This window comes from Contarinia nasturtii, unplaced genomic scaffold (assembly GCF_009176525.2).
Source record: "Contarinia nasturtii isolate CC-2019 unplaced genomic scaffold, AAFC_CNas_1.1 Cnas_scaffold_695, whole genome shotgun sequence".
Lineage (NCBI taxonomy): Eukaryota > Metazoa > Arthropoda > Insecta > Diptera > Cecidomyiidae > Contarinia > Contarinia nasturtii.
Window position 1 is genome coordinate 10,542,344 of NW_022198046.1, and position 12,119 is coordinate 10,554,462.

A 12,119-nucleotide genomic window follows, 5' to 3' on the forward strand; every position below is an offset into this window, starting at 1 on the left:
GCATTTTTTTTAAGAAAAATTGACGAAATTAATTTAAACTGACGGAACAAATCAAACGCATAATTATTTGGTTTTTCCTAAAAATAAAATTCGAAATGAGTATAATATTATTTATCAAAATAAAATAGATTTTTTCTAATTAGATGAATAACGCATCATATAAGCGCTCGAAATTTTTGATTTATAACAAAAAACGTATATTTTCTTTGAATTTTGCTATATTTTGATTAAAACTACAACAAACATGCAATAAAATTATCTTTCGCAATCGCATTTTTGGTTGGCAACAAAATGGTTCTCAATAACGCAAGTGTCAATTTAAAGCAAAATGAATATGTGCGAAGCCAGCTCCGATATTTTGGTAAAAAAGTAAATTTCAATGGTTTTCGTCACACTCTTTCACTTATTTCAAAAAATGATGTAAGTTAATTAGTCAAAGCATTTTTTTTACCACACAAAGAAAAAACTTAACAGTTTTTGGAAGGCAATCAAATGAGAAATTCAAAAATTACACAAAAATTCAAATCATCTAACAAATCTTATTTGAGTTGACTCGAGTTGGTCGTTATAATTTTTGGTATCTAATATAATTTAAGAATTTTTTTCTTGAATATTTTTTTTTTGGTTGGTTGTAACAAGCGTTTATATTAATCCCTTAGTTTATTTGCATTTTATTTATTAATCATTTATCGTAATAAATATAATTTTTATCGTAATTTGCTTTTTTTTTATTATAATTTAATGTTAAGTCGATAATTGGACGAGGAGGTGTGATGTATCAATTTCTATAGCTAGAAAGGCGCCGTACAAATTTAAATCATGCAAATTGTTTTATCTTTATTATTTGCTTTTTTAAATTCTAGCTGGAAAAATTGAGCTACCAACGCACCTCAAGCCAACATACAATGCCTGTGATAATAGTATTATTAAATTCAGATAAATATTTAGCATTAGAATGCTCTTAATTTAACTCGAAAGTCATTGAAAATACATTTTCTTTATTACGTACGCATTTTCAGCCAAATCACCTTGCCGGCCATATAGCTTTATCGAAAGCATTAAATGTTGCTTTCATATTTGAGAACAAAAAAAAAATTCATTGGGAATTGATCTAAACATTTGTTCATATTGAATATATAAGCCTAAAGTCTCTCTCATTTAATATTGCGTGTCAAGTTTGAAATAAAAAAAAAACACCTTGCACATTAGAACATTCGTCAAAAATTTGAACGGGTACAAAATGGCCTTTTTGGATATGATTGGAATGAATTCAATAGACCCACAACTTTTCATCCAAGTCAAAAAGGCGAGGAGAAGGAAGAGGATATTTAAATTGTGATTAAGATTTGAAAAAACTGTTTGAGTAAATAATCGAGATAGAAAAAGAAGAGGCAAGAATAAAAACAAAGCGGTAAAGGTAAATCTCGATACAATGGTTGTAATTTGAATAAAATTCGAAAAACTCTGATTGAAATAAATTCGAAATGGATTTTTTTATATTTTACTTATTTTCTAATCAGTTTTTGTTTGGTTTCAGCTCATTTTGTATGTGTGTTATGCATTCGTAATTTACAGGTTTTGCTGTACAGATTATGATTATTATTGATTATAAATATCTGAACGCGAGCGACGGGATAAAATTGATTGTGTATGTTGACAGAATATTACATATTTGGCCCAATTTATTTGGTTTGCATAGTTATTGAGCGAGAGATTTGAAGAGACTCACATTTTAAATCACATATTTGTGTGGGGGGAGATTTAACTGTGGATTAGTTGACTTTATTTTGTTTCAATCTACAAAAAAACGATTATTATTGTTATTGAAAACCTATTTGTTTTCGCAATGAGGTTTCATGCTGTCTTTTTTCTATCCAATGCAATGAATTCAATTTAAATTTCATTTATTTGCCGCATTTGATTTGGCTTTTTGAATATACCATCAAAACTGAGCCGCTATCGCCACATCATTGCCATTTGTTATTATTATTATTATTCCCGTAATCAACGACATTTTGCATAGTTCTCGTCTTCATAATTTAATCTCATTTGATTAAAAGTTCGTACCACAAATATTATTACAATGTAACCTGATTTAATAAGTGTAACGGATGTGTTTCGCGCTTATAATTCAAGGCTGTTCGAGTTTATGTTCGGGTCGTGCGACTAACACACTTATAACACACTATTTTTTTTTATTTCCTTATGTAAATGTAACGACGATTATTTGGATATGCTTTTCCTGCAGTTTGAGCTCATTTTGTCATCTATATAAATTTGTGAATGTAGGTCATTTCATTTTTTATCTCTTTAAATTCTTCTGTAACAATATACGATCGATATATATATATATATAGAATGTTCGATTTGTGCCGCTTTCCATGGCAATTACTCAATCAATGTGCTTTGATCTATTTCTAAGCAGTCAATGGTAACAATATTGATTTTGTCCGATTCCGGTAATTTGATACGATCGGTTTCGCCATGATTTGGCATCATAATGCATATGAATGGTTGGCCTGTCGATGAATCGCGTGGATGTAACGTAACCGGCATAAAACGATCCGTTGTACCCTCGACAAATGAATTAAGCCGCTGAAATATTTCCGGATAATGTTTACGCAGGCTAACACCACGTTTTTTCAATGCCAATTGCATATTTTGTAGAACGAGTTCACGATTTTTTGGTGTATTTTGTGTTTTATCGCACATATTAAATGTTAGAATAAGAACATCGGTATAAACACGTGTTGGTTCAGCTATACCAATTGTGGCCAACGGATCCGATATGGAATTCGATGTATTTGATGTTGTTCTTTGATGACCTGTATTTGCCATTGTATTTGCACTATTATTGGCTATCAAATCTATCGGTAATGTTTTGCTTAGCTTTAGTTTGGCACATCGCGATACGAGTTGACGTTCCCATTTGACCGATGTCGATGATGCACTGCTTGGTGCTTCAGATACAACACATATTGCAACATAAATTAACATTTTTGAATCGGGTTTGTATTCGGTGCTCAATCGAAGTAATTCCGAATATAGTTCAGCGCCCATTTCTTGTGGCATCAACTCTGGCCATCGTACATAAGACGCCTCACCAATTCGTTGAAAACCCTGTTTAACAAATACTTCAGCACTCTCTGGACTACGAAATAATATGCGAACAACACCACGGCCCTGTGTTAAATAGCCTCGTCGAGCCAAAATCGATAAGTGGGATAGGGTATCATTATCATCTTTACAAGCTGACAACACTTGACGGCACAACACCGACACACGTGAATGAAGGCAAGCTTTGCGATGCTTTTCCCAATGTGCACGTCGACAATCACGTGAACAATACATTTGAGTACCTGCGAATCAAAAAAGAACATATTAAATTGTGCACACGAATATATCACACTAGATTTGTATGAAAATATAATGCGCTTACAATTGTGACAACTCTTATAATTTCGTTTGGCATCAGCTGCATTGGCGGCTGCATCACATTTTGGATTTCGACATTTTATCATTTCTGCTGATGAAATGGCAGCGGTGGTGGCTGATTTTGATTCCGTTGAATCGAGGCTAACACGACGTAGTTGAGCGGTTAAATCATTATTGTCAGGAGCTGTTGAATCGGGACGTTTTGCGGCATCACTTTCGCTACGACGACGCAACGGTTGCGCTTCGATTGTTAAACGGCAGCTATCATTGATTACGTTTGTATCTCCTGCAGCAGAAATGAGCAATTTTGTCCAAAACGAGAAAAAAAAGAGAGCGAGAGAGAGAGAAAAGAGAGCAGAAAAAACCATACACACAAAGAAATAGGTCAAAAACATTGTGTTAATTAGTTGCCAGTTGCATGAAACATAAGCATCATTATGAGCGATGAAATATTTACATGTTTCTTTTTTTTCGTATTTATTATAAAAAGCTAAAAATCAAACGAAAGCTTTGTCGATTTGTGCGCAGTTCTAGCATAGCCTTAGGAGGAATGACTTTTTATTTTAACAATTTAAACTGTAGAGTGAATGCATCATGATATGAGAGAGAGAAAAAATCATGTAATTTTAAAAAAATGATGAACAAAAAATATCAAATATTGAATATTTTGAAATCAAGCAAAACAGACAAACAAATGCACGAATACAAATGAAGCAGAAACGAATATTGGTGTGTTGAATGTGTGTATTTCTTTTTTCTTGATTCGTTTCTATTGTATTTGAAATGATATAAAAAATATATTAGACAGAAATAAAATGAACAAAAACAAAACAACAAAACTTACAGGTTCATACCTGAGGACGACCTGTACTCTGACGGTAAGCCCAATAAAGATGCTAAAACATCTTCTAATGTTGCTGAACCTCTGTGCGAAGGCCGATCATTTTGAATGGATAGTACTGGTAATGGTGACTCTAAATTCAATTCAGTAAGCAGGAGAATTTTGTTTGTTTTTTTTTTTACTTTGAATCTCTCGTTTCGATTTTTTTTTTTGGTTATGGATGTTAATGTGGTGGCAGTGTATTTTTGTGTGTTAAAATTAAATGTATTTCAATTTCTTTTCGAGTGACGATTTATGGGAAGCAAAATATAGCAAGATATTGGAAGAATGCCAAAAAATAACAATTTCAATATTATCCATGATTTTGGCATTGCTGCAATATCTTTAATGGAAGATGGAAGTTTGAATGTACATATAAGTAGGCTGAATGAAAAATGGCATTTGAGCATGTGGTTCAATTAATAGAAGCTTTGTGTATGTAGCGTAGCATAGTATACTTATTTGGGCTTTACAATTCCAATTTCAGATGGAATACTTACTTGAACGAAACGAAATAAAAAATCAACCGAAGAAATCAATATAAAACAAACAAACAAAAATAAGCCGATAAAATTAAAATTAAATAGGGACATTGTATTGTTTTTTTTTTTATTAAAATGATTATAATTTCTTAAATTTAACAAAATTAGTTCGATATAAACAAAAAAATAAATTGAAACTAAACTGAAAAAAAATAATGCCTAAGCTAAAAAGGAGTTTTGATTATATATAATAATTCCATTTTGGAGTCTCATTGATTTTTTACTTTGTTGCGTAAAACTAAAAACAAAATCTAAACCAATTAAAAAAAAAAGCATAACATTTTTTCGTTGCACCCATAAAATGAGCAAAATGAGCTGGATAAAATTGTATGAATAGGTTTTAAATTTTTTCGAGATGCATAAAATATGAGTGAATTACGGGCAGGTGTATTTTAATTGTTTCAAATCACTTGGTCGAATGGAGATTGCATGTGTATGAGCAAAAATTAAACAAAAAAAATAATGAGAAATAAAGCCCAATGTTTTAATAGAAGATATCTAAAATTGATTGGGTTTTTTTTCGGCTGTTGTTGCAATTGAATTGATGGTGCTGATAGATGGAAACAGAATTCGATTCGGTATTGATTTGGATTCCGGGTTATTGATTATTTATGGTCCGGTATTTATTGGGTATTTTTTTTACCATCGAAATCATAACCAACCCTGTTTGTTAAAGACTCCAAAGAGGGAGGTGATTTAAGTAAACGCCATCAAGTGGTCATCAACTTCGTGCAGCTGATTTGACTCGATTGCGTGGTGCATGGTGTTGATTGCATTGTGCCAGAAATGTTCGCTATGTGTGGTTGAACAACCAAGTGATTGCATTCTAAATTGTTTCAAGCAGATTTCACCATTCAGTTCATAGTCGTTGTTTCGTATATGCAGGATATATATTTATTTCTTTTCGCCCAAATTTTTAAAAATATATATATATAAATTATAACATATATCATATTATTCGAATGAAATTATAAAATTTTAAATAGACTCCTTAAGACAGCATGTAATTTATATATATTATGTAAGTGTGTGTGTATATATGTGTGTGTATGTATTTGCACTGTGATCATGATGTCAATATTTTGTACAGGATGAAATTTTCAAGAGCTCAATTGAAATTATACTACTTCTAGTAACACAGACTCTATGTCCACGCTAAAACTGATAAATCGTTCTGACGATTACACTTTCACTTGTTAAATCTTAATGTTGACCTAATTACAAGTGTCAGTCTTTATCATTTTTAGATAGAAAGTCTATGATACTACCGAGAAAATAATTGCGAGAGAAACAAAAATTAAAAAAATTAAAGCATAAGAAAATGTTCATGATATTTCTACTAAATAAATCCATAATATATGTCAATATAATGAAGTCTTAATTAAATCATTGTCTATTCATCTAAAGCTCGTAGATTTCTGTGCCAAAGTGTGAGTTTTATGTGTGGCGCGCGTGTGTGTACGTGTGTGATTACAAAATCAAAAAAAAAGACAAGAAAAATTTAGTGCTGTTGTTCAAAGGATAGAAGGAGAACGAATAAACATAATGAACATTTTCTATCAGTTCAATTGAAGATAAACAAAAATGTTCCCTAACCAAAATTGCGGTATTTCATCGAACCTCATCGCAATATCATTCATTTTGTTCGATCGTTCGGTCGATTAATAATCATAAATCAAATTTACTTTGGACAAACAAAACGTTTACATTATTTAAAAATCATTCTGTAAATCAAGCATAAGCTAGAAATCAATTAATATCTCATTTCAATTATCGTAAAAGAATAATTATTCGTTTTTCGTTCGTAAACATTTAAAAATACGAATTGTTTTTGTTGGTGCTATTGTGAATAAATGAAATTAAAACGAAACAAACAAGAAAAACAACAGATACTGTTCATTGTCGTAAAATGTTTAAAATAATAAAAAAAAAAATGAAGAAAATATGTTCAGCGAGCAAAAAACGGGTTTTCTGGTTTATTTTGGATGGATTTGCGTGTATTGCTTGTCTAGAGTAGACGCGACTCACCAACACCATTGACACGGGAAGATGTGGCTGACAGGCCAATCGAACTATCCAAAACCGGTGTCTGCGGTGAATCCATCGGTTTATTACCAACAAATGAACTCTCCAACCAGCAGTGTCTAAATTAACCAAACAAAAATAACGAAATTAGTAAATATGTTGTTTTGATTAAAAAACGGTTTCATCTCACCGAGACGAGGGACTGGCCGATCGACTTCTTGAATTGCCCGATGTCGTTCGATTATTTGTATCGTTGACATAATGCACAATAGCTGATGTAACTTCTTTGATTGACGTTTGAATTTCAGGTGAAACAGCTGGCTCTGTGGCAGTTTTAGCACTTAACGCATTCGTATTGTTTGACTGGGTTTGTGGTTGCTGTTTAGTTTGTTGACGACTTAACATCGACGATGCAAGGCTACAAGAAGAAAAACCAGCACAATTTAAAATCCATTTAATAATTAAACATTTATAAATATGCATTTTATTTGATTTTTAAAATTAAAAACTTGTCAATTTATGCAACATACCGTTCGTGAGGCGTTCGTGGTTGTGATAATTTCTCTTGGCTTCTCCATCCGAGATATGGTTGCCTGAATGAGCCACGTATCGAATTATTTGCATACGATTGATTCGATAAAATGCTTGAATTTGGTCCGCCACGTGAGAATGAGCCACGTGTCGAAGCACTTGGTGATGTTTGACTGGAATTTAGATGCGATGTTGACCAACGCGAAAAACCTGTATGGCCACCGTGATGACTTTGTGCTGATGGGCTTAACAATAATGGGCTACGATCAGATCGATGCGATCCTAATGAGCTGAGTGATGTGGTTTTTGAACTAAGGCCAGTCCATCGTTGCGTATCAGCGTTGCGTTTTTTGGTAAAACTGCCCGGCACATAGCCACCGGTATTTTCACCAGTTTTTGTAGCTGTACTGTACTGTTTGAACCAATCGGGAATGTGCAAGCGTTGTAATGAGGCTTGCACACGCAATTGATGCTCACTGTAATTTGTATTGGTGTCGTGCGATTTTTGGAGCTCATTTTCTGGCGGCTGTAAATAAATAAAGACAATCTCATTAATATCGATTGAAATTTAAAAAAAAAAAACAAATTCTCTTTTTTATGCATTTAAGAAATAAAATTTTTCCAACAAAACAAAAAAAATTCACAAAAGGAAACAATGAAGATTCGTAGTTTTGAATAGTTAATACCTGAGCAATATATGCTTCTTTTAATGCTGTATAAAGCAGTTCTTCGGCTGACATAGAATTCTTTTCGAAATCAGTCAGCACATTTTGGCCAATTGCATTCAATACTTCGGTACATTTGTACGAGTAATCACGAAGGCGTGTTAGAAATTTTTTGAACAATTTCAAATTCATTAAATTTAATTTTTTCTCATCCAAATCGTACGCTTTTTTAACAATCGATTGAAGTCGTCGTAAAACATATTGTGTTTGTACATATGTTCGAACGGCTTTAAGTTTTTCATGCGGATCAAGTTGACACTCGTTTGAATCGTCTTCAAAATGTGCATCTGCTTGAATTTTCATTTGATTTTCGCCATTGCAATTGTTGCCTGATGTTTCATGCTTTCCGAATCGAATTGATGACGTATCGAGTACGCTTTGATCATGGTCTTTTTTATCTTTAAAAAAACTTTCGAAAAAATCGCAATTTTTCTTGAAATTACGTTTGGATTGTGTGCAACGAAATTGATATTCATCATCATCGGATGTCGATTTAGTGCTCGATTGAGTGGATGGTGATGCCGATGAACTTCGATCTAATGTCGTGCCATCGTTGAAAAATGCAACTTTATTCCGAACATGTCCTCTGTTTACCACATCAAATGGCTTTTTAAACGTTGTATCACTGTCGCTGTCATGCAATGACGCGGTAGAAGATGTTGAAAACGAACTGACTGGTCGAATTGGTGTGCAGTGCGACTGTGATTTCATTGGGTTTTTGCCAACATTTTTATTTATCGATTGAGTTCCATTAAACTGTTGAATTTTATTCAAAATTGTTTTGCTCTTATTTTGAACGTCTTTTATTTCTTGGTGTTGTAATTGTTTTTTCTTTGGCTTTGTGTCATTTACGAGAAGTTTTTCAAAATTGCATGCGATATTTTCTCTTTCATTTGACATACGAATATTTGGCATAGTTATGTTTGACGAATCGTTATTCGACGGTTCAGAATCATCGTCGCTAAGCATTAGGTCATCGGTGGTTACGTCTTGATCAAAGTATGCGAAAATTTGTTCGAAATCGCTATTAATTGTTGTGCATGTATCGTTGAAAGATGACAAATAGCTTTCGTTTGTCGCCGAAAATGATGCATTCGCCATACTTTCATCGTGCCCCCCATTGTTGGTGCGATTGTATGTTTCGATATCGTTTAGTGCTGGTACACTTTGAGCCGCTTTTACTTTTCGATGTGCCGACTTTTTTGCCGAACGTCTTGATTTTTTCAACGGTTTCGACAACAAGTGCTCAATTATCATATCAAAATCACCGCAATCGAGTGCACTAATATCACTGACAATCGATGTATCCATATCAAAACCGTAATTTGATGCCATTTTTCTTTTTAAGTCTATTATTATATTACTTGAAATTTAATTGATGTAACTAAGTGTTTCAATGATATTGTGTATGCAACGAAATTTGTTTTTAAAAAACTTCAACAGAAAAATTTGCTCGGCTAGAACGAGAAACAAATGTACTTGTTTGATGAAGCGTTTGTGTACGAACCGTTTTGTCGGACAATTTCAACTCGAATGGCAAAGTGTGTGTATGATTTGTGCACACCAACATCGAGGGTGCACATCGTGCCAAAGTCATAATAACTGTTTATTTTTCTACTGTGTGAGGCGACACTCATTCCAGTTTTTGAAGAAGAAAAAAAAAGTCCCACCAACCGTCTGAATGACAACGAGTGCTAATGCGTTGATTGCGGACAATAGAAATTCAGACCTGTGCAAACATGTTCATTTGCTTGTAAATTTGCATGTAAAAACAATGGACATGAAATGAGACCGAAAAATATCGCAAAGAGAAAAGATACACGAACGGAATTTTTTTTTTTGATATCTTTTCTTTCTTCTCTTTGCTCTTGTATCTCTTCGCCTACTCGCTCACTCACTCACTTTGCATCTCAACACACTGACATTGTGAACAATATTCTCAACTAGCACATTGTATTCATTGCTACTCTTCCTTTCAAACGCAGTCTGTCACTGTGTTAGCAGTAACTGCTTGAATACGGTTTGAATGATTTAGTAGCAAACATGAGTAGCAACATCACAAAGAGAGAGAGAGATGTGCGTTGTGTTGTGTGAAACAGCGACAAAAGTGTACATGTAATGCGAAAATGCGGAAGACAAGACTGTATTAAGATAGAGATAAAAAAGTGGCAAAACTAGAATTGAGACATTGGTACAAGAGGGATAAAGTAGTGGTGTCGACGGCTTAACATACATCGTCGCAAGTCAAATAGTGTTTGTGTAGATTATGGAGCATAAAATAAGAAAACAAAACATAAAATGCCAAGATTAAGTCAAATACACAAATGCGGCGTATAATGAGAAATTGTGATACACACCGAAACGCACACATCTTGTGTTTGTGCATGAGATGTCATGTATATGAAATGCCATAATTACATATTGATTGCTGTTGCCTTTGTCCTATAACCTTTATGGCTCCGGTTACTTTACGAGGCTTATTTGACCATTTTTTTTTATTCGTCCAATTTTCCAAGAAAAATGATGACAAAATATTTGCATTATTATCCTTATTTGTGCGGCACATGTGAATCCCCCGACTGAATAACTCTCGGCTCAGGGGTCTCTTGTCATTGTAAAATGTGACACATCAGAATGGCATTCAATCCAGGTATGAAAAATGCTTTTAAATGCACACCACATCTTGTGTTTCGTGTGTTGTGAATCTGCGCATCGATATATAGACCATTTGCATATAAATATAAATGGCTTCTAAATATTTTACTTTCATCACGACATCACTCGTTCGATGAGAGTGAGAAAAAAAAAACGTGGAAAAGATGGGAAAGAGATTGGGGAAAAATTGCATCGTTGACATTCATCACATCGTAATAAGAATATTCTCTGGTAAAAAAATATCGCAAATTAAATTCACAACTGAAAAAGGGTAGAGCAACACTTTAAACGATGGTTTACAAGCTGCTCTTGCGACTAATTACATGCATAATTGAATGTTTTTTTTACGGTATGCGTTTTGTTCGGCTGGCGCCTCGAATAACGTCTCTTTGCTAACGATGAAAAAGGCTTTAATGACAAAACCGAGCAGTCACAGTAAATTCAAAGGCAAATTGCAGCAGCATCAAAAGCAACCGTACCATATTTCGATTTGGTCGTTTTTTTTATGCAGTATTTACGATGGATAAAAGGTTTTGCTTTTGATGATAATTGCACAATGTACACTCTTTGTTAGGGCTCTCAGTTGAGAACACTCTCATCATTCATGAAGATCTCGTTTTTTCTCACCCTCGTTCTATCATTCAACGCGATGTGATTTACAATTACAACAAAATAAACACAAAGTTGTCATTTCGTGTGTCAAACAAATCGAAGTTTTGTGAATAGTTGGAGACTAGGTTTGCTTGTAAGTGCGATGACGGGTTTTTTTTCTGTGAATTTCTACAGTCCATTTTAAGCACATTGAACCGAGCCAATACTACGTACCATAAAAAAACGCATGCATATCGCGCGTATTCAGTTTGTAGCTATCGCTCTAGAATAATCAATACGAACAGAGTGAAAAACGTACATACATTCGTCATCGCATTGTATATGTATATATGGCTGTAACAGAAGCTCAAACGATTTCGATAGAAAATATGGATAACAATGAACATCTTTTCGTGTTCATTTTTGAAATTAAAAACAAAAAAAACGAAAGAGAAAACTAAAACACCAAACAGCAAAGAAAAAAACAACACATCGGCACAGAGAAGAAAAGAAAACAAACGAAAATACAATGTTGTAAGATTCTATCAAAAGATGAAAGTTTTTTGTTTGAAAAATCTTACTTTTAACTTGTAATTGTCGTCGTCCAATTGAAACATGTTTGACGTTGACTATGATTCCGTTTTGCGATTCGTAATGTAACAAATGGCTTTTGCCTGAATATATATAGATGTATTTATGTTACAACTGATTACGTAAATGCACTAGATGCCAGCT

At 33.5% G+C, this 12,119-nt stretch overlaps 1 protein-coding gene across 5 annotated transcripts in view; it reads right to left on the reverse strand.

The window, feature by feature from the left end:
* Window positions 1–158: 158 nt before the first annotated feature.
* Window positions 159–12,119, reverse strand: part of LOC116341331 (probable serine/threonine-protein kinase DDB_G0282963) — a 41,446-nt gene continuing 29,485 nt past the window's right edge. For 3 of the 5 annotated variants that reach the window (XM_031768321.1, XM_031768322.1, XM_031768320.1), the window contains exons 7-12: window positions 7,413–7,939; window positions 7,073–7,300; window positions 6,886–7,001; window positions 4,290–4,409; window positions 3,440–3,721; window positions 159–3,359 (exon numbers count right to left, since the gene is read on the reverse strand). In XM_031768321.1, coding sequence (XP_031624181.1) covers window positions 2,389–3,359; window positions 3,440–3,721; window positions 4,290–4,409; window positions 6,886–7,001; window positions 7,073–7,300; window positions 7,413–7,939 — 2,244 coding nt within the window. In that variant the 3' untranslated portion in view covers window positions 159–2,388. Of the gene's footprint in view, window positions 3,360–3,439; window positions 3,722–4,279; window positions 4,410–6,885; window positions 7,002–7,072; window positions 7,301–7,412; window positions 7,940–12,119 lie in introns of those variants that run through there. The other 2 variants (XM_031768323.1, XM_031768324.1) reach the window with 2 other exon arrangements.